Source organism: Triturus cristatus, chromosome 5_1 (genome assembly GCF_964204655.1).
Source record: "Triturus cristatus chromosome 5_1, aTriCri1.1, whole genome shotgun sequence".
In the NCBI taxonomy this organism is placed as follows: domain Eukaryota; kingdom Metazoa; phylum Chordata; class Amphibia; order Caudata; family Salamandridae; genus Triturus; species Triturus cristatus.
In genome coordinates this window covers 404,210,935-404,232,471 of record NC_140587.1, presented here as the reverse complement: position 1 = coordinate 404,232,471, position 21,537 = coordinate 404,210,935, and the positions used below count along the sequence as shown (strand labels likewise).

General features: G+C 46.3%; 1 protein-coding gene across 15 annotated transcripts in view; it reads right to left on the bottom strand.

The window, feature by feature from the left end:
- Positions 1 to 21,537, bottom strand: part of UBR5 (ubiquitin protein ligase E3 component n-recognin 5) — a 2,036,132-nt gene that overhangs the window by 1,510,346 nt on the left and 504,249 nt on the right. For all 15 annotated transcript variants that reach the window (XM_085605144.1, XM_085605147.1, XM_085605145.1 and 12 more), the window contains one exon: positions 5,166 to 5,278. In XM_085605144.1, coding sequence (XP_085461270.1) covers positions 5,166 to 5,278 — 113 coding nt within the window. The remainder of the gene's footprint in view (positions 1 to 5,165; positions 5,279 to 21,537) is intronic.

Below are 21,537 nucleotides of genomic sequence, written 5' to 3'. Positions count from 1 at the left end.
TTTCAGATATTATACGATTTTTAAAGAATATTTAAAGATTGCAGAAATTGACACTTAGAAGAAATTTCACAGAAAAACAGTCAATGATTTCCTATGGGAGAAAATTGGGTTACTAGTAAGTACAGTTGTAAGTATTTTTCAGAGTCAGTGCCGGGCACCAAGTTCCAGCACTGGGAGCTCACCTAAGAGCAGGTGAGTATTTTCGTTTCTCGGCTGATTTTTGGTGAATATTTTGGCAGGCTGGCACATCCCCTGTCCTTATTTGGGGTTTCCGGCCAAAGTTTCCCACCAGAGTGGGTGGTTGCAGTGGCCTGGGGAAGCTCACAGAGGCGGCATGCCTTTGAAGCTTCCCCCTGCCCATCCTGGGGGAGGAGATTTAGCACCTCGCCCAGGATGTGCATTGTTGCAGGCCCAGGAGAGCAGGGGCTCTCCTACCCAGGGGTCCAGCAACATGTCTGGGTGGCAGCCTAGGCAGCCTCAGAGCAGACGTGGATTGTAGGTTAGGTTTAAGGGGGCACCTCTAAGATGCCCTCTGGGGTGCTGGGTACATTAAATCCCACACTGGCATCAGTGTGGGTTTAATGTGCTGAGAAGTTTGATACCAAACTTCTCAGTCTTCAGTGTTGCCATTATGGTGCTGTGGAGTTCGTGTTTGATGAGCTCCCAGCACCATATACTCTTAAATGGCAGCACTGCACTTACAGTGCCCAGGAATGGACCTGGGCACTGTAGGGGCACAGGGCTCCTGCTCCTGTGCCCACACCATTGGCATAAGGCACCCAGCTAGAGGGGTGGCTGATGTATGCCAGGGCAGTGTAGGTGATGGGCATGGCACACAGGGATGTGTGTCATGTCGATTTTGTTTTTGTCTTGTACCCAAACACTCAGCCTGCAAGGGCAGTGTGTGTGTGTAAGGGTACAGGGCCTCTAAGGGTGGCACAAGGAGTGCTGCAGCCCTTAGAGGCCTTCCCTGCTCACAAGGCCCTGGGTACCTAGGGTACCATTTACCAGGGGCTGACATGTGGCCAGGGTTTGCCAATTTGGCTTTGGTTTGTTTTAGGGAAGGAACATAGGCCCTGGGCACCTGATTGGCAGGAGTCCAGGGCACACTCAGTCAAAGTACATTCAGCAATTCAGCAAAAGGTGGGGGCATACTATGCAAGAAAGATGGCACTTTCTCACACTCTTGAAGTGTCTAATTCATTCGGAGTTAAAGTAAGAAGCCCAGCACCTTCCCTTTCGCTGTAAACGTAGACAGGAAAGGCTGAAAGTTTCACCTTTTCCCCACTTCCAATCGATGTCTGCACGCCAAGTTTCCTTAATAGTCTGATTTGCTTTTAATAATTGTAAAGTATTTTAAAGTGTGAGGGGAACTGAATAAGACAGTTAACATATTGAAGGACTGTTTGAATTTGACTGTATACTGGAAATAGATGCGAAAACTTGATTTTGTTTTAAACCGTGGTAAACGCTTACTGCCTACCTGAATCTGAGTTCCCACGAAGCCAGCGTCCATGCACATTGCCACATTGCACTTTCCTTCCGGGAGGAGAAAAGGCCCTTTTTCGACCCGCCATCTTGCGACAGTTTGCGCTCAAGTGGTTGGCAAGCCATAGTATTTAATGAGCCTGCCAATGCGGACACGCGCAGCGGGTGCACCGAAGGCGCGCCAAAGCCAAGCCTGTCTGCGCTCGGACCGCGGCCAGGGCCAACCATGCTGCCCAAACTTACCCAGGAACTACATTCAGTCAAAATTGTTAAAAAGCTTTGACACAAGGGAAAAAATTTGATTGCCAATTACAACCGGATAAAATTAAGGGTCCGCTCAAGTGTAGATCCGAGTTCATCTTCACAGATATATGTCCTAAAATCACGGGTAGGAAAGTTTTAACTCAGCAACTCTCAACTGAAAGGGGGACTAATTAATGCACGATCACTCTGTAAACACTCATTACATCAGCGAATTGATTACCGAGCTATAGCTTGACTTACTCTTTGTCACTGAAACCTGGTTAAAAGAATGGTGTAACTACAGGCACAGTCCCAGATGAATGGAAACTGGCCATAGTGAAACCACTGTAAAAGAAAAAAAAAAATAGACTCATCTAATCTCTCAAATCTTCGTCAAATATCATGGTTACCTATATTGGGCAAAATCACAGAAAGGCTAGTTAACAGAGAACTGTCTAACTTTCTTGAAACTGCTAGGATCCTAAACCCGCGGCAATCAGGTTTCCGTCCTAAGCACTCAACAGAATCTGCGCTTTGAGCAATCGGTAACATTAAAATCTATGGCTGACAAAGGCAGGAAGGCAGTCTTGATTTTACTCGACCTGTCTGCCGCATTTAATACCATCTCACATGGCATTCTCCTTGCACGGCTAAAGTCTAGGGGCATCTCAAACATTGTATTGGCTTGGATTACATCTTTTCTTACCAATCGTAGGGAAGCAGTGGCCCTTGGAACGTTCCTCTCTGCTGAACGTCCCATCACATCAGAAGTACCACAGGGCTATTCTCTCAGCCCTCTGTTATTTAATATAAACATGGCCCCTCATCTCCTTGATATCCTCTTTTGATATTGAAGTAACATCCGATGCGGATGACACAATTGTTTCTATCCTTGGACAAAAGATTGCACTAAGACAGAACTCAATTTTAAACTACGCCTAACTGAGGTCATCCAGTAGATGAAGCTCAACCATCTCGGGTGCAATACAGATAAAACTGCGATCCTCCTGATAGGAAAAGACAACCCCTTCCAGCCAAGTGAGTGGTTGCCGGAAGATGCAACAGCACTCCCAAATACGAAGTAGCAAAAAACCTGGGAGTGCAATTCGACACTTCACTTTCCTTCCGACCACACACCTTGACGGTGGCAGGGACTTGTTTTAACATAATCAAGACACTAAAAAAATTCTTCGACTTTATTCCTCTCTCTACGAGAAAGACAGTTGCGGTGCCACTTATCCTATCACGTCTAGACTATTGCAATAGCCTATTAGCAGGAGCAAATAAACAAACACTAAAAAGGCTACAAGTGGTACAACATGCAGCGGCTCGCCTAGTTCTAAAACTACAACGTAGATCCTCCGCTTCAGCAGCTCTTAAAACCCTTCATTGGCTTCCGCTACATAAGAGAATTTTATTCAATATATTCTTAATCACCTTCAAGGCATCCTTAGATTTAGGCCCTACGTATCTCTTAGCTAGATTCACCCCCTACACTACGGCCAGGACTCTTATGTCCTAGTCAGCAAACTTTCTCAAACCTGCATGCTTCAGGCATAAAACAAAGGGAGGACAAAACTGTAGCCGCACTAGGAACCATAGCTTGGAATCTCATTCCAACACACCTAAGGCTGATTAAAAGAGAAACACAGTTCAAGAAGGCTCTGAAGACCTGGATCTTTGGATCTTCAGACGAACTCTGTCTATCCCTCATATAGGGTCCCCCCTGCACACCTTAACTTTCTTCCGCACAGCGCCAGGATGCTCCTTCCGGAGTGACTGCCCATGCTTTATAAATACATACTCAATATCAATAAACATTGGCTCAAGTGTAGGCTGAAAACAGTCTAGGGTTGCTTTCTTTCCCTTTTGGAGACCGCCTTACCTGGCAGTTCGGGATGGACAGTTCTGTGAGTAGCAGGGTCCCTACTGATTTACATAAGGCAGCCCTTTGCAATGAGTGGAATGGTGGGTGAAAAACAATGGACTGTAATAGGACTTCGAGCAATCACCAGTGGTTGCGATTAACTCAAGAATACCCCCCCCCCCCCCCCAGCACCTTGTTTGTTGTGTGCAGTTCATTGGCAAAAACTGTACACCTAATTGCAGAAAAGAGGTTGATTTGAAATCTGTTGTAGATGGTACCTTATTTTAGAAAGGACTGCTTTTATGCTCCCCTGATCCTCACATCCATATTACAGAAATTATGCCAAACAAGGCCAGGTGTCCCATTTTTTGTGGACCCGCCATGCGATCCGTAACTACTGGTAAAATAATATCTGGCTGTACAGTCCCACTGATACATCAATTATTCAAATAAATTGTGCTCTCATACCTCACATATAGGCAAGTTCATTAGTAATTTATTTGTTTCTGATAGAAGTACAATTGCTTAATTAAGAAAATACCTATCATTCAACCTAAAGAACTGTGGAGAAATAGCACATAGAATACACTTACCAAGGAAAAATTAATTTTTCTTATGGATTGTCATTCCAGTTTGATACTATTTGGACCTCTTACATTGTGGAGGCTCTCTCAGTCAGCACCTTGAGCAATCGCTGACCAATTACGTACAATTACTGCTAGATGCTGAATAATATAAAGAAAGTCATTTCTGCTTTTCCTTAAAAATAAATAAATTCTGTCAAATTATTAAGTGTGTCATATTTGCACACACTTCTGAATCTAAAAGTGAAGTATGTATGCATAGAAATAACAACTAAAAACCTCCAGTGGGCTTGCATGATTGATAAGCGCTAGAGAAAAAGCTAGCCATTTAGAAAACACTTTCGAAAGCCATGTGGACTACTTACATTCCAACACACTGTCCACAGAGGTGAAGAGAAGACCAATACTACAGCATACCATTTAGCTACTGCCCTCTAGAGAACATTCCCCAGGAAAGAGAAGCTGTGCTTGCGTTGACAACTGAAAACTCATCTATATTGCGTATTTTATGAGGGGCACATCTGACCAGTATTCAGGGAAGGACATGAAAAAAAACTTATGACCAGGAATGTGCTCTTGTCTAAGACTGGTGTAAGCCACAGGTGGCAAGGATTTCATTATAGATAAGCTCAGCATGATAGAATGTTGTTTTATAGAGGTTAGGATGGTAGTCTGGGATTGAGCTGCCCATTATCTGAAGATGAGCTAAACAGGTGAATGAGGTTCAACATTAGGTATTGCAGTATGAGTCGGAGTCAAATTATACATAGCATATATCTAATTGTCAATTAATGGGAGGCTGAAAGGGATTAGAACAGAATCATAACACTTTAAATAATGCCTAATTTTCCTTGCTACCCTCGAGAACGGCTTCCAAACTGTATATGGCTAGAGTATAATGCAAGAATATTGCTGATAATTTAAGTTAATATGAAAGCGAGACCTTTTCTTCCAAGGACAACATTTCAAATAATTTTACAAACCTTGCCAACTGGAACATTCTTGACATCTTCTACAAACACAACTTCTCTTAGAGACCACTGTTCTTCATTCACCTTCTCCTCTTCTTTTGGAGCTGGAGTAGAACGTCGTCGTTCTGTTAAGAAAAAAGGTTCGTAAAATAAACCTAAGATACAGTTGATGATAAAACTTAAAATGTTCTACGTTTTAGTCTTTATTAGAAAGGAAAATGCTACTTACCAGTATGCATCTGTTCTTGGCATGTAGAGCTGCAGATTCGTATATTTTTGCATAGATCGCCATCTGGTGTTGCGCTCAGATGTTTGCACTTGTTTTAGTCTTGGAAGAAGTCTTTATATTCACGAGGTAGGTGACTACTTCCTAGGACGATAGTGCGCATGGGCATCGACTCCATCCTTAGATTGTTTTTGCCAAGAAGGGTTACGATGGAGTAGTAAGAAGTAGAAAGAGATGTTCATGTGTAATGTATCGAAGTAAGATAGTAATGGAACAGATAAAGGTATCTGTGGAGGTGGGTGGACGTATACGATTCACCAGCTCGACATGTCAAGAACAGATGCATACTGGTAAGTAGCATATTCCGTTCGAGGCATATGAGCTGCAGAATGTATACTTTTGCATAGATTGTACAGCAGTTACCTCCTTAGCAGTGGCTACCTGTATCGGTTGCAGTGGTTTGAAAAAGTGTTCTTAATACAGCCTGGCCCACACTAGCTTGTTGTTTTGCTTGCACACCTACACAATAGTGTTTTGTGAAGGTGTGTGGTGTAGTCCAGGTTGCCGCTTTGCAGACGTCATCTAGGGGAATGTTCCCTAAAAATGGCATCGATGCCCCTAATTTGCGTGTGGAATGCGCTCTGGGGGAATGGTTAGTGTGCGTTTGGCTTTGATATGCATTTAACAATCCACCTTGCAATTCCTGCCTTTGAGATGGGATTGCCTTTATGAGGTGGGGAGAAAGCCACAAAGAGTGGTTTGGTTTTTCTAAAGGATTTTGTCCTTTCAATGTAGTATTGCTCTTTTAACGTTTAACGTGTGAAGAGCTCATTCTGCCACTGAGTCTGGTTGAGGGAAAACACTTGGATTTCAACAGAGGTTGAGATGGAAGGCAGATACGACTTTGGGTGAACATTTAGGGTTAGTCCTAAGAACCACTTTGTTATGATGAATTTGTAAAAATGGTTCTTGTATGGTTAATGCCTGGAGTTCACTAACTCTCCTGAGAGATGTGATAGCAACCAAAAGCTACCTTCCAAGTGAGGAACCGAAGTTCGCATTTGTGGAGAGGTTCAAAAGGGGGACCCATGAGCCTGGTGAGGACCACATTTAGGTTCCACACTGGAGAGAGCGGGACTCTGGGTGGAATTATTCTTTTAGGTCCTTCTATAAAAGCTTTGATAGCGGGTACTCGAAACAATGACAAATGTCTGTTTTGGAGATAAGCTGCAATGGCAGCTAGATGTAGCCTAAAAGATGTATATGCTAGGTTACATTGTTGTAGATGTAAGAGGTAGCAGATAATGTTCTGAATAGAAGCATCTATTGGATTGATTTTGTTGTTTGAGCAATAAATGTCAAATTGTTTACATTTTGCTGCATAGCATGCTCTGGTGGTAGGGCGTCTAGCTTCTCTAATGATATTCATACAGTCTGGTGGAAGATTTAGGTAGGCAAACAAAGACCTCAGGTGCCAGATCGCAAGGTTGAATTGATTGGGATCTGGGTGTCTTATCTCTCCATGGTTCTGAGTGAGAAGCTTCGGTGAGAGACAGTTTTTGATGAGGAACTACTGATAGTTCTAGTAGGGTTGTGAACCATAGTTGTCGGGCCCATGTTGGAGCAACTAGGATCATTGTGAGGGAATGCGGTTTGAGTTTCCGAACCACTAACGGAATGAGTGGGAGAGGCGGAAAAGCATAAGCAAATTTGCCTGTCCAGTTCATCCATAGTGCATTGCCTTTGGACAATGGGTGTGGATACCTGGACGCGAAGGTCGGGCATTTTGTGTTTGTGTGTGGCGAACAGATCTATTTCTGGGTATCCCCATATGTGAAAGAATGGAAGAAGAACTTGAGGATGAAGTTCCCATTCGTGGATCTGCTGTGACTGACGACTGAGCAGATTTGCTATCCCATTGTGTACACCTGGGAGGTGTTCTGCAAGGAGATATATGTTTTGCAGAATGACCCATCTCCATTTGCTCCGAGTTAGGTGTGATAGCTGCAGACTGTGTGTTCCCCCCAGTTTCTGTATGTAGTACATTGCTGTCATGTCTGTACAGACTAGGACAGCTTTACCTAGGAGGTGGAGTTGAAAAGATTAACGCTAGGAAAATTGCTAGCAATTCCAGGTAGTTTATGTGGAATTGTCCTTGTTGGGGGGTCCATATGCCCTGGATGTTATGGGTTTGCAGATTAGCTCCCCAGCCGGTGAGCGATGCATCTGCTGTTAGCACTGTCTGTGGAACAGGGTCGAGGAACGGCCGCCCTTTGGAAAGGTTTTGTGTGTTCCACCACTGAAGAGCGCGATGGGTGCGGTCGACCACCAACACCAGATCTGTTAGCTGACCTGGAGCCTGGTTCCACTGACACGCCAAACATTCTTGTAATGGACGCATTTGGAGTCTTGAATGAGGGACGAGGAGAATGCAGGAGGATATCATCCCGGTTAACTGCATGAACACTCACGATGGTAGCGAGTGTTGAGGCTGAAATGTTTGGATTAGAGCCTGTATGGCGCTTATCCTGACTGGATTAGGGTATGCTAGAGCTTTTGAGGTGTCTATTGTGGCCCCTAGATATTTTTGTACGTTGGGCGGTTGGAGATAGGATTTGACAAGGTTTATTGTGAATCCCAAGCTGTGAAGCAGTTGAATTGTCTTGTGTGTGTTTTGTACACAGCTGCTGTGTGATTTGGCTTTCATGATCCAGTTGTCCAGATAAGGGAAGACATGAATGTGCTGTCTCCTTAAGTGGGCTGCAACTACTGCGAGGCATTTGGTGAAGACTGGGTGCTGTAGTGACCCCCGAACAGGAGGACCTGGAATTGATAGTGTTGACCATCTATCACAAACCAGTTATTTCCTGTGAGCAGGGTGAATGGTGATATGGAAGTAGGCTTCCTTTAGATCCGTAGTGGAGAGAAAGTCGCCCCGTTGAAGTAGTGGAAGCACCTGTTGTAGAGTGACCATGTGGAAGTGGTCTGACTGAATGTACAGGTTTAGTGGCCTGAGGTCCAGTATGGACCCGAGAGCCGTCCTTTTTTGTAATCAGGAAGTAGAGGGAGTAAACCCCTCTGCCTTGATGAGGCAAGGGGACTGGTTCTACTGCGTGTTTTTGTAACAGAGAGAGAACCTCCTGTTTGAGAAGTGTTAGATGTTCTGAGGACTTCGGGCGCTGTCTGGGAGGAATGTTGAGGGGTGGGGGTAGAAGTGAGTTCAAGGCAAAAACCATACTGGATAATTTGTATTACCCACTTGTTTGTTGTGATGGAATTCCAAACAGGTAGGAACTGTGAAAGACGTCCCCCGACAGGAGTGGGATGATTGGGGGGAAGTGGAGGGAAGTCGCTGTTTAGTGCTAGGGGAGGTGTGGTTGTTTTTGCCACAACCTCTTCCCTCATTATTGTTGCCTCTGTATCCTCAGCGAAAGTATCCTTTGAGGGATGTTTGAGTGGGGCTTTTGTAGGAGGTCGAGGGCTGTTCTGAACCCATGGTTTTTGAGCCGGATCTGTATAAAGAGTGGCGAAAAGAGCATCTAGGGGAAGGAAACTGTAAGGCCCCCATGGACTTAGCAGTCTCAGTGTCCTTCATCTTTTCTAGGGAGGTGTCAACTGTAAGCCCGAAAAGATGTTCCTTATCAAACGGCTGGTTTAAAATAGTAGTTTGAACCTCCTGCATGAATCCGGTAACCCACAGCCAGGCGTGTCTGCGCAACAAGACACTAGTATTAATTGCGCGAGATGCAGTATCGGCCGCATCCAACACACATTTTATTGAGGTGTTGGTAATTAATTTGCCCTCTTGGATAAGGTCGTTAGCCTTTTGCCTGTACTGGTCAGGAAGGTGTTCCATGAGCTTTTCAAGCTCGTTGTGATGGGCTCTGTCGTATCTGGCCAATAAAGCTTGGGCATTGGCGATGCGCCAATGGTTTGCAGCCAGTGACGCGATACGTTCCCCTGATGCGTCAATTAATTTGGATTTCTTATCAGGTGTTGTTGTCACCTGTGAGTTTGCCTGCTTGCGTGCATTTGTCACCACAAGGGAATCTAAGGGGATCTGACCTTTAATATAAACAGGGTCCTTAGGAGCTGCCTTGTATTTTTTATCCACCCTGAGGTTGAGAGCCCTGGCTCGGACTGGGTCTTTAAAAACTTCTGGAGCATGTTTTATCAAGCCTTTAAACATTGGCAGGGTTCTCGGTTTTGTTAGGGTGCAAAGGTTTCTAGCAAAAAATCCTCCTCTAAGGGGTCGGAGTGTAAGGGGACTCCATGGTATTGGACAGCTCTGGTGATTAGCTGCCCTAACCCAGTGTTGTCATCTAGTGGTGATGGCTTAGATGGATAGACATGCGGGTCATTATGTGAGTCGGGGTCTGTACTGTAGTGCTCCCAAGGGTCTACGTTATGTGGGATGGTATGTGAATCATCATCCACCTATGGATCTGTATCCCCACCTACGTCATCGTCAGTATCTGATGTCTTAAGTGAAACTATAGGTTGTGGGGAGTGTGGTGGAGAAATCAATAGGTGTGGATTAACTGGAGGAGGAGAAGGAGGCGGGGAAGTGTTAGTGCCCGTGTCCTGTTTCTTCGGAGGTATTGAAGGGTGCTCTGAAGTGTCCAGTTTCCTCTTTTTTGGAGGCTTGGCGACTAGTTTGCCGGTGTTTTGATCGATAAACAAAGTTTTTGTTTTGGTTCTGAAAAATCAAGCTGAGTGGGCAAATTGTCTTTGTTTGGTGCTGAAGATTGAGTGAGAGAGTATTTTTTCTGCTCCGAGGCTTTCTCCGGCTCCGACGACTTATTGGAGTCCGAGGCCTTGTTCGGCTCCGATGACTTTTTGGAGTCCTAAGCCTTTTTCGGCTCCGAAAATGTCTTCGGTTCCGAGTCTTCTTTGGTATGCTTCGTCGCAGAGTGCTTTGACGTCGACTAAGAATCTTTGCCTTGTGGTTTTGGTGCCGGGAGGACTTCCAGGTGCCGGAATGGGGTTGACTCGAGCCCGAGTCGGAAGGCTTATGTTTCAGTTTCATAGCCAGACCCATGGGCGGGGCGTCTGAAATACGTTTCCGGTGTCGACCCGAGCGCGTTACCGGGGCCTTCGGTTTCTTTTTGGCGAGAGGGATTTTGGTACTCACGAACCGCTGAGCCGGGGTGACTGTCTCCTCTTCAGCGTCTGAGTCATCAGCTTTGGAGACGTAGAAGTCTTCTTCGTCACCCGATTGTTCCGGCTGGATTTCAGGATCTGATCCGAAGACGTCCGGAATCGAGCTGGTTCCGCGAGACATTTCCTGACGTCGAGCCCGGATGGTTTTCTTCGACCTGAACGCACAGGCCTTGCAGTTCTTTTCTTCGTGCAAGTCTGTGTGTGGGAACTTAGCACCACACCCGGGGCATTTTTTGAAAGGGGTCCTTTCCATTGACTGCAGGCATGGTCGGCGCGGCGAGGCCTAACGGCCGTATCAAAATTGAAGGTCGAGAAGTTTGTTTTGAAGATGCGCGCCGAAAGGGGAAACACGATCGAGACAATACCGTCGAGTGGAGAGAATTGTGTGTTGAAGGGGGATTCAAAACCGATATCGATCCAGAGCGCAGCAATGTTCATCCGAACCCGATGGCGGAAAGAAAACAATCTAAGGATTAGTCGATGCCCATGCGCACTATCATCCTAGGGAAGAGTCACCTACCTCTTGACTACAAAGACTTCTTCCAAGACAAAAACAAGTGCAAACATCCGAGCCCAACACCAGATGGCGATCTATGCAAAAGTATACAATTTGCAGCTCATATGCCTCGAACAGAAAGTTATCCAACAATAAATCACCGGCTTGGAAAGAAGCTTACAAATGGATAGGTTTGATAGGCTATGAGAGCATATTTAGATGGTACTTTGGCATATTCAAAATACAGAGATTCTGAGAAAATAGGTAACTTGTCCTCCGAGGTTATTGGAGAGCGTGTAAAACCTAATGCTGCTTTTGCTGAGTTGTCTGATACAAGTTGGCTTGTCTGATACACATCCGTCTCATTTTAAAATAACGGCAGTGATTTGGGAAGGAATTTATGATTAAGAAACAATACCCATAGTTTTGGCTAGTGACTGCATTCAAGGTGTGAGACACTTTAGGGCCAACATGACAGTGAGTTGTTCGAGATAGTACAGATACATTTAAAGTTTTAGGAAAGAAGAAAAAAACATTTTATTCAAAGTCAAACCACTAGATGGTGAAATTATGATCCTCATGGAAGGAATATGTTACTTAGCCTGTAGGCATCTGTTCATGGCATGTAGTGCTGTAGATTCACATGCTGCGCATTCTCCTGCCATCTAGTGTTGGGCCCATATGTATGCAAGTTGCTTTTCTTCAAAGAACTCTTTCAAGTCACAAGGTACTAGCTCTCCTCCTTTTGACAATAATGCGCATGGTCACCAACTCCATTGTTAGATTGTTTTCCAGCAAGGCAGGTGAGGATGGAACATGAAGTTAAGTGCTATATAAAGAAATGTCCATGGCTAAAAAGAGAAAGTAAGACTGCAAGAGCCACGGGCGTCCGGGGAGAAGGATGGGCGCATGTAAATCTACAGAATTACATGCCACAAACAGATGCTCACAGGGCAAGTAATATATTCCATTTGAGGCATGTGTGGCTGTAGATACACAAGCTGTGCATAGACTGTAAAGCTGTCCTCCCAAAAAGCGGTGGCTAGCCAGTGGGTGTTGCAGCAGATTGAAAGAGTGTACGAAGAACTGCCATGCCGACATTAGCTTGTTGGGGGGGCTAGGACATCCTCACAGTAATGTTTTGTGATAATGTGTGGTGTGGACCAGGTAGCTGCTTTGCATCTATCAGATACTGGGAGGTTCCCCAGGAAGGCTCCTTTCATCAGAGTAAAATGTGCTCTAGGAGGATTGGGTTGAGTCCTCTCGGCTGTAGCATACAATGTCTGGATGCATCTAACTATCCATCTTGCAATGCCTGATTTGGATAGAGCCTTTCCTTTCTGGTGTTCAGAGGAAGTAACAAAAAGTTTGCGTTTTTCTAAATGGTCTGGTTCTATCAATGTAGTACATAAAGGCTAATTTTACCTTTAAAGTATGGGAGGACCGTTCCGCAACTGAATCAGGTTGTGAGGGAAAATACAGGAAGGTCAATGGACTGATTGAGGTAGAAGTGAGAGGCCACCTTGGGGAGGAATTTGGGGTTTGAGCGGAGGACAACCCTATACCTATGTACATGGAGAAGGGTTCTTCAAGAGTTAATGTCTGGAGCTCACTGACACAGCTGCGTGAGATAATAGCAACTAGAAATGCCACCTTCCAAGAGAGGAAATGAAGGGGGAAGGTGCGGAAGGGCTCAAATGGTGGACCCACAGAGGAATAAAACTCTTAAGACCTTCCATGAAAGCTTTAATGACTGATATCAAGAGAGGGATGTGAGGTCTATTATGAAGGTGAGCAGCCACCCCGGCTAGATGCATTCATATATGGGTAAAACCTAGCCCAGAAACCTGCATGTAAAAGTAAGTTAACAGACAATGTCTGGTACAGTGGATTACAATGGTTACATTTCTTTAGAGTGACCGTAGCAGACAAATCTCTTCTACCAGGTGGTAGGCATGCACGCTTCGTGGAGAATGCTCATGCATTCAGGTGGAAGATTAAGGTATCCAAATTCTATGACCTCAGGAGCCAGATCGCAAAGTTCAGGGACCCGAGATCTGGGTGCCTGATTTTGCCATGGTTCTCCATGAGAAGGTCTGCCTTGCTGGAGAGCCTCGTGTGGAACAAGTGAGGAGCAGGGCTAGCGGGCCCATGTGGGTGCCACCCGGAGGAAGCTGGCTCTGTATATACTATACTAAAGTGAGGTATAGTGTGCACAGAGTCCAGTGGAACCCCAAAGGTAGGCAAAGGTAAAGTTAGATAGCACCTCACTCTATATTTGTGGTAGGGTGGTTGAGCAGTAAGGCAGTATCAGAGGACAATGTTAAGCATTTGTTGCACATACTCAGTCAGCAATTAAATTCACACACTCAAAGACTGAACTTCAGACCAATTGTTTTTGTATAAAAATATTCTTTTAGTTATTTTATTTCCTAGAACCAAGCAAGCCTAGAATGGTAAGTGATAAGTGCTTTGCAGTAAATATACAGTTTGTAACACCGTTTGGATTGCAATTGTAAATGCACTTTGTTTTGACTTGCAGTATTGTTTGAGAAATGCAATGCTGTGTAAATAAAGGACATATTGTGTATAGGGTTTTCAGTAAGATTACAGGTAAGTTACTTTTAGAGATTACTTTTCTTACACAGAGTAGTATACCTGGATACTACTCTGGGACATTTCCTGCAAACAGGTAAGAAGTAAAATCGTTTTTGTTAAATAGTACAATTTTAAAGAATTTCTTTAGGTTTTCAAACTGCACATTTAGAAACTTTTCACAGAAAAACAGTCAATGTTATCCAATGGAGGAAAGGAAAGGAATATGCTACTTACCAGTATGCATCTGTTCTTGGCATGTAGAGCTGCAGAGTTGTACACTTAGCATAGATCGCCATCTGGTGTTGGGCCCGGATGTTTGCAGTTTGTTTTTGTTCTTTGGACAGTCTTTGGAAGTCACGAGTTCGGTGACTCCTCCTTCGGTCCGTACTGCGCATGGGCTTCGGCTCCATCCTCAGATTGTTTTTCGCCAACAGGGAAATGATGGAGCGTAGTAATAACAGTGAGAAACCCATGTGTGTTGTATCTAAATAAGATGGACTGGAACGGATACAGGTAGCCGGGGAGGCGGGTGGGCGTGTACAACTCTGCAGCTCTACATGCCAAGAACAGATGCATACTGGTAAGTAGCATATTCCGTTCGAGGCATATGAGCTGCAGATTGTACACTTAGCATAGATTATATAGCAGTACCCAACCTTAGCAGCGACCACCGGTATCCGTTGCAGTGGTTTGAAAAAGTGTCTTTAGTACAGCCTGGCCCACACTAGCTTGCTGCTTGGAATGCACATCTACACAGTAATGTTTTGTGAAGGTGTGCGGTGTTGACCATGTGGCTGCTTTGCAGATGTCATCTAAGGGTATGTTCCCTAGAAAAGCCATAGAAGCCCCTAACTTTCTAGTAGAGTGGGCTTTAGGTGGAACAGATAATGTTCTTTTTGCCTTTTGATAGCAAATTTGTATGCACTTTACAATCCACCTAGCTATCCCTGATTTAGAGATGGGGTTGCCTTTATGTGGTGGAGAGAAGGAAACAAACAATTGTTTAGTTTTCCTGAAAGGTTGCGTTCTCTGTATGTAGTACAGTAAAGCCCTCTTAACATCAAGTGTGTGTAAGGCCCTTTCCGCAACAGATTGAGGTTGCGAGAAAAAGACAGGTAATTCCACCGATTGATTGAGATGGAAGGGGGAAATGACCTTGGGCAGAAACTTCGGATTTGTACGAAGTATGACCTTGCTGTGATGTATTTGTAGGAAGGGTTCTTGTATAGTGAACGCTTGTATTTCACCAACCCTTCTAAGGGAAGTGATAGCTACGAGGAAAGCTGTTTTCCAGGTGAGGAACTGTCGCTCACATTTATGCATTGGTTCGAAGGGTGGACCCATTAGCCGTGTGAGAACTACATTAAGATTCCATAAAGGGGAAGGTGGTGCCCTGGGAGGAATTACTCGTTTAAGGCCTTCCATAAAGGCTTTAATAGCGGGCACTCTGAACAGTGATAAGTGCCGTCTGTTTTGTAGATAAGCAGCAATCGCTGCTAGGTGTAGGCGTATGGATGAATATGCCAGGTTACACCTGTGAAGATGGAGCAGATAGCATATGATGTGCTGTATGGATGCATCTAAAGGGTTGATTGTATTGTTACGGCAGTAAATTACGAATCTTTTCCACTTTGCGGCATAGCATGCTCTAGTGGTAGGACGTCTGGCTTCCATGATAATGTTCATGCAATCAGGGGGAAGGTTAAGGTATCCAAATTCTAAGATTTCAGGAGCCAGATCGCAAGGTTGAGCTGAGCTGGGTCCGGGTGCCTGATTTCTCCATGGTTCTGGGTTAGGAGGCATGGGGACAGGTGCAATTTTTGATGTGGCACCACCGATAGCTGTAGTAGTGTGGTGTACCACAGCTGCCTGGCCCATGTTGGGGCTACCAGAATGAGTGTGAGGGAGTGCTGTTGTAGCTTCCTTACCACTAACGGAATTAGTGGGAGAGGTGGAAAGGCGTATGCAAATCTGCCTGACCAGTTCATCCAGATCGCATTGCCTTTGGACAATGGGTGTGGGTATCTGGCGGCGAAGCTTGGGCATTTTTTGTTTTCGTGGGTGGCGAAGAGGTCTATCTGAGGATGCCCCCACTGTTGGAAGAATGGGTGAAGAACTTGTGGATGCAGTTCCCATTCGTGTAGTTGTTGCGTTTGTCTGCTGAGCAGATCTGCCATGGTGTTTTGTACGCCTGAAACGTGCTGTGCCAGGAGAAAGATGTTTTGGGGAATTGCCCATCTCCATATGCTCTGGGCTAAGCGGGAGAGCTGGGGAGAGTGTGTCCCCCCCTGTTTTTGGATACAATACATTGCAGTCATGTTGTCTGTGCGAATGAGGACTGCTTTGCCCGAAATCTGTTTTTGAAAAGATTTTAGGGCTAGAAAGATCGCCAAGAGCTCCAGATGGTTGATGTGGAGCGATTTTTGCTGTGGCGTCCATAGACCTTGCATGGTGAGGTGTAAGAGGTGCGCTCCCCAGCCGGAGAGCGATGCGTCCGCTGTTAGAATCACCTGAGGAACCGGGTCCAGGAACGGCCGCCCTTTGGAAAGGTTTGTGGTGTTCCACCACTGCAGAGAGTGATGGGTGCGGCCGTCCACCAACACCAGATCCGTCAGCTGACCCTGGGCCTAGTTCCACTGTTGTGCTAGGCACTCTTGAAGTGGACGCATGTGGAGTCTTGCATGGGGCACTATGAAAATGCAAGACGCCATCATTCCTATGAGCTTCATAAACACTCTTGCTGGAAGAGAGTGTTGAGGAAGGAATGTTTTGCGCAAGGCTTGTATGCTTGCGATTCTGGCTGAGTTTGGATAGGCAATACCTTTGGAGGTGTCTATAGTGGCCCCGAGATATTGCTTTGTGTGAGATGGTATGAGGTGGGACTTTTGGTAGTTCACCGTGAAGCCTAGCTGGTGGAGCAGTTGGATGGTGCTGTTTGTATGTTGCGCACATTGGTTGTAGGACGCGGCTTTTATCAGCCAGTCGTCTAAGTAAGGGAAGACGTGAATATGTTGACGTCTGAGGTGTGCTGCTACTACCGCTAGGCATTTGGTAAACACCCGTGGTGCGGTGGTGACCCCGAAGGGGAGAACCGTGAATTGGTAATGCTGACCGTCCACCACGAACCTGAGGTACTTCCTGTGAGAAGGGTGTATTGGAATGTGAAAGTATGCGTCTTTCAGATCCAAGGTAGTGAGAAAGTCTCCCTGACAGAGGAGCGGGAGGACTTGTTGTACGGTGACCATGTGGAAATGATCTGAGTGTATGTAGGCATTTAGAGGCCGGAGGTCCAGAATGGGCCTCAGGCTCCCGTCTTTCTTTGGTATTAAGAAATACAGAGAGTAGACCCCTAGATTTTGCTGATTGACGGGGACCTGCTCTATAGCGTGTTTTTGGAGGAGGGAGAGCACCTCCTGTTTGAGTAGTGTGGAATGTTCGTGAGACATTGGACGGTGTCTTGGTGGGATATTGGGTGGGGTAGATGTTAGCTCGAGACAGTACCCTGACCGAATAATTTGGGTCACCCATTTGTCCGATGTTATGGACTCCCATGCGTGGATAAAGTTTTGCAGTCTGCCCCCGACCGGAGTGGGATGGTCTGGGGGGAGGGAAGGGGAGTCATTGTGCGGGCGGGGTGGCAGAACGGGTGGTGTTAGTTTTGCCCCTGCCCTTATTGTTGTTGCCTCTGTAACCACCCATTTGGTAGCCCTTTGAAAAGATATTTTGAGGAGGGGACTTGTAGGAGGTAGAGGCGCTATCGGTGGAGTAGCCTCTGCCTGTGCTACGAAAGGATGAGCGCCGAAAGGAGCGTTTAGGGGCCTGTGATTGTAGTGCCCCCATAGACTTTGCTGTGTCTGTGTCCTTTTTCATCTTTTCTAACGCTTCGTCCACCTTTGGCCCAAAGAGAGTTTGTTGGTCAAAGGGGTGATTTAGTATGGACGCCTGGACTTCAGGCTTGAACCCTGAGATCCTGAGCCAGGCATGACGACAAAGCAGGACACTAGTATTTATGGCTCTAGAAGCAGTGTCAGCTGCATCGAGGGCACACTTAATGGAGGTGTTAGTAATTAGTTTGCCCTCCTTTATTAGTTCATGAGCTTTGCGTTTGTGTTTTTCGGGGAGGTGCTGCATAAGAGCCTCAAGCTTGTCGTAGTGTGCTCTGTCATAGCGCGCAAGTAGCGCTTGTGTATTTGCGATGCGCCACATGTTTGCAGCTTGGGAGGCGGTGCGTTTGCCAGACGTGTCTAGAAGTTTGGATTCTTTATCCGGCGGTGGGGCTTCTCCGGAGGACTGGGAGTTAGCCCGCTTTCTAGCTGTGGACACAACTAGGGAATCTAAGGGAGCAGGGCCCTTAATGTATGCAGGGTCTGTGGGTGCCGCCTTGTACTTTTTTTCTATTCTAGGGTTCAATACCCTGGCCCTGACAGGATCTTTGAACACCTCTGCAGCATGCTTGGTGACACCTTTGAGCATGGGCAAGATAGATGTGGACTTGTCCTGAATGTCAAATGTATCCAGTAGGAAGTCGTCTTCCACTGGTTCACTATGCATTTCCACCCCATGGTAGTGTGCTGCTCTCTGCACTAAGTGGTGAAACCCTAAGGAGTCCTCTGGAGGAGACGGCCTGGATGGGTATAGGTCGTCCTGAGGCACATCCGGTATGTCAGGGTTTTGGTAGTCTTCCCATGGGTCTGGGGTCCCCGGTGGAGTGGGGTCCATTGGGGCGTCCGCCGGGTCATAATCTGGATCCCCGTAATCCGGATCTGGGGTCGGGGAGTGATGAGGTAAGGGTGGCGGAGACCTGGGAGGGGGTGGAGGAGGTGGAGGAGGTGGAGGAGGCGGAGGAGGAGGCGGAGGAGGAGGTAGTGGGGAAGGTACTCTGAGAGGAGAAGTAGCAGAGTCCTTCCGCTTGGGTGGTGGAGGAGGAGCCGGAGTGTCAAGGCGTCTTTTTTTGATAATTAAAGTCAATAGCCCAGTCTTTGGTTCTTTAAATAGAGTCTTTTGCAAAGGGTCTGGTGTAAACAGATCCAGTGGCGCCGAATCGTCCGCTGGCGCCGATGGTTTCGGAGCCGAGGGCTTCGATGGTTTCTGTGCGCCATGCTTTTTTGGAGCCTCCGGTTTTTTCGGCGTCGAAGGAGTTTTCGGCGCCGGAGCGTCGGTGCCGACAGATTTGTGTTTGTGTTTGGTCGGCACCGAGAGTCCAGGCTTCGGGACCGGTGGCTTCGGAGTCGAGCTGGGTATCACTTTCTTCGGTGCCGGATGGTGTTTTTCGGCACCAGGCGTCGGCTGGCTCGAGCCCGAGCTGCCGTGAGACTTTTGAGGCTTCGACACCGGGCCCGAAGGTGGGGTGATGGAAGCTGTGTGCTTGGTTTTACCCAGGCCTGCAGGCGAGGGTGTAACCTGAGTCTCTTTGGTTTTGGGCGCGGGGGTACAGTACTCACGACCCGCTGCGCCAGTGTGATGTCCTCCACGTCGGAGTCGTCGGCCTCGGAAGCGCTGACGACGTCGCCCTCCTGCTCGGTGTGTAGTTGACCCGAAGCTTCGGCGTCGTCTCCGAAGATGTCCGGTGGAGCTGCGGTCGATGAGTGCGCCATGGTGCGTCGAGCTCTTCGATCCCGGATGGTCTTTTTTGATCGAAAAGACTTCCAGGCGGGGCAGTCTCTGGCCTCGTGTTCTGGAGAGAGGCAAAGGTTACACACTTGATGGAGGTCGGTGTGGGGAAATTTAGAGCCACATTTTGGGCACTTTTTGAACGGAGTCCTTTCCATCGGCCGGGACCGGAGTCGAGGAGGGCCCGAAGGCCGGTGCCGATGTACGGAATGGAGAAAAGTGCCGCTTCGAGAGATGAAGATATGATGAAGAAACTCGAAGAACGAGGATTTTCCGTCAAGGCTGGAACCGTAGAAGTTCGAAGCCGGAGCACGAAGTATCACATCCGAGCCCGATGGCGGAAAAAAACAATCTGAGGATAAAGCCGAAGCCCATGCGCAGTACGGACCGAAGGAGGAGTCACCGAACTCGTGACTTCCAAAGACTGTCCAAAGAACAAAAACAAACTGCAAACATCCGGGCCCAACACCAGATGGCGATCTATGCTAAGTGTACAATTTGCAGCTCATATGCCTCGAACATGCTACTTACCCAGTATGCATTTGTTCTTGGCATGTAGAGCTGTAGATTCACATGCTGTGCATAAGTTTGCCATCTAGTGTTGGACCTGGACGTTTGCACTTTGTTTTTGTTCGAATAAGTCTTTTCCAGTCACAAGGTAGGTGACTCCTTTCGGTGATAGTGCGCCTGGGCATCGACTCCATTGTTAGATTTTTTTCCCCCGAAGAGGGTGAGAATGGAGTAAGTAAGAGTAGAATAGAGATGTCCATGTGTAAATATCCAAGTAAGATAGTACTGGAACAGGTACAGGTAACGGGGGAGGTGGGTGGGTGTATGTGAATCTACAGCTCTACATGCCAAGAACAGATGCATACTGGGTAAGTAGCATTTTCCGTTTGAGGCATGTGAGCTGTAGATCACATGCTGTGCATAGACTATACCGCAGAAATATTCCAAAGCGGTGGCTAACCTGTAGCTGTTACAGTCGTTTGAAATAGTGCAAGTAAAACTGCCTGGCCTAAATTAGCTTGTTGTCTGGCTACCACATCTACAGGATAGTGTTTTGTGAATGTGTGTGGTGTAGACCATGTTGCAGCTTTACAGATGTCCGCTACGGGAATATTTCCTAAGAAAGCCATAGAAGCCCCCAGTTTGCCAGTGAAATGCGCTCTAGGGGGAATTGGTAAACTTCTCTTTGCTTTACATAACATGTTTGAATACATTCCACTATCCACCGTGCAATAGAGGATTTAGAAATGGAATTGCCTTTGTGGGGTGGAACAAAAGCAACAAAATGTTTAGTTACGAAAAGGTTTTGTCCTTTCTATGTAATACAGCAATGCTCTTTTAACATCTAAAGTGTGTAGAACACGTTCTGCCACAGAATCAGGTTGAGGAAAGAACACAGACAACTAACAGATTGGTTGATGCAGAAAGTAGAAACTACTTTAGGTAGAAATTTAGGATTAGTGCGAAGAACCACTTTGTTTTGGTGTACTTGTAAAAATGGTTCTTCTATGGTTAATGCCTGAAGCTAACCAACTCTCCGGAGTGATGTGATCGCAATGAGGAAAGCAACTTTCCAACTGAGAAATTGTAGTTCACATTTAAGTAAAGGCTCGAAGGGTGGCCCCATTAGCCTGGTAAGGACAATATTAAGATTCCACACTGGGGCAGGTGGAAGTCTTGGAGGAATTTTGAGTCCTTCCATGAAGGCCTTAACAGGCACTCTGAAAGGGACATGTGTTGCCTATTTTGAAGATAAGCAGCTATTGCAGCGAGATGTAAGCGTATAGATGTGTACGCTGAATTTGAACGTTGTAAATGTAGTAGATAAATGATATTTTGAACGGAAGTATCAAGTGGGTTGATATGGTTATTACAATAAATAACAAACCGCTTCCATTTCGCTGCATAGCAAGTTCTTGTAGTAGGTCTTCTGGCCTCTAATGATATTCATACAGTCTGGTGGAAGATTCAGATAACCAAACTATGATTTCAGGTGCCAAATTGCAAGGTTTGGGATCTGGATGTCTCATCTCTCCATGGCACTGTGTGAGGAGAATGGGTGTTAGATGTAGCTTTTGATGAGGAACTACTGAGAGTTCTAACAGAGTAGTGAACCAGGGCTGGTGAGCCCAAGTTGGAGCTACCAGGATTAGTGTGAGGGACGTTTGCCTGAGCTTCCTAGCCACTAGTGGAATGAGTGGGAGAGGCAGAAAAGCATAAGCAAATTACCCTGACCAGTTCATCCATAGAGAATTGCCTTTGGATACTGGACATGGATACCA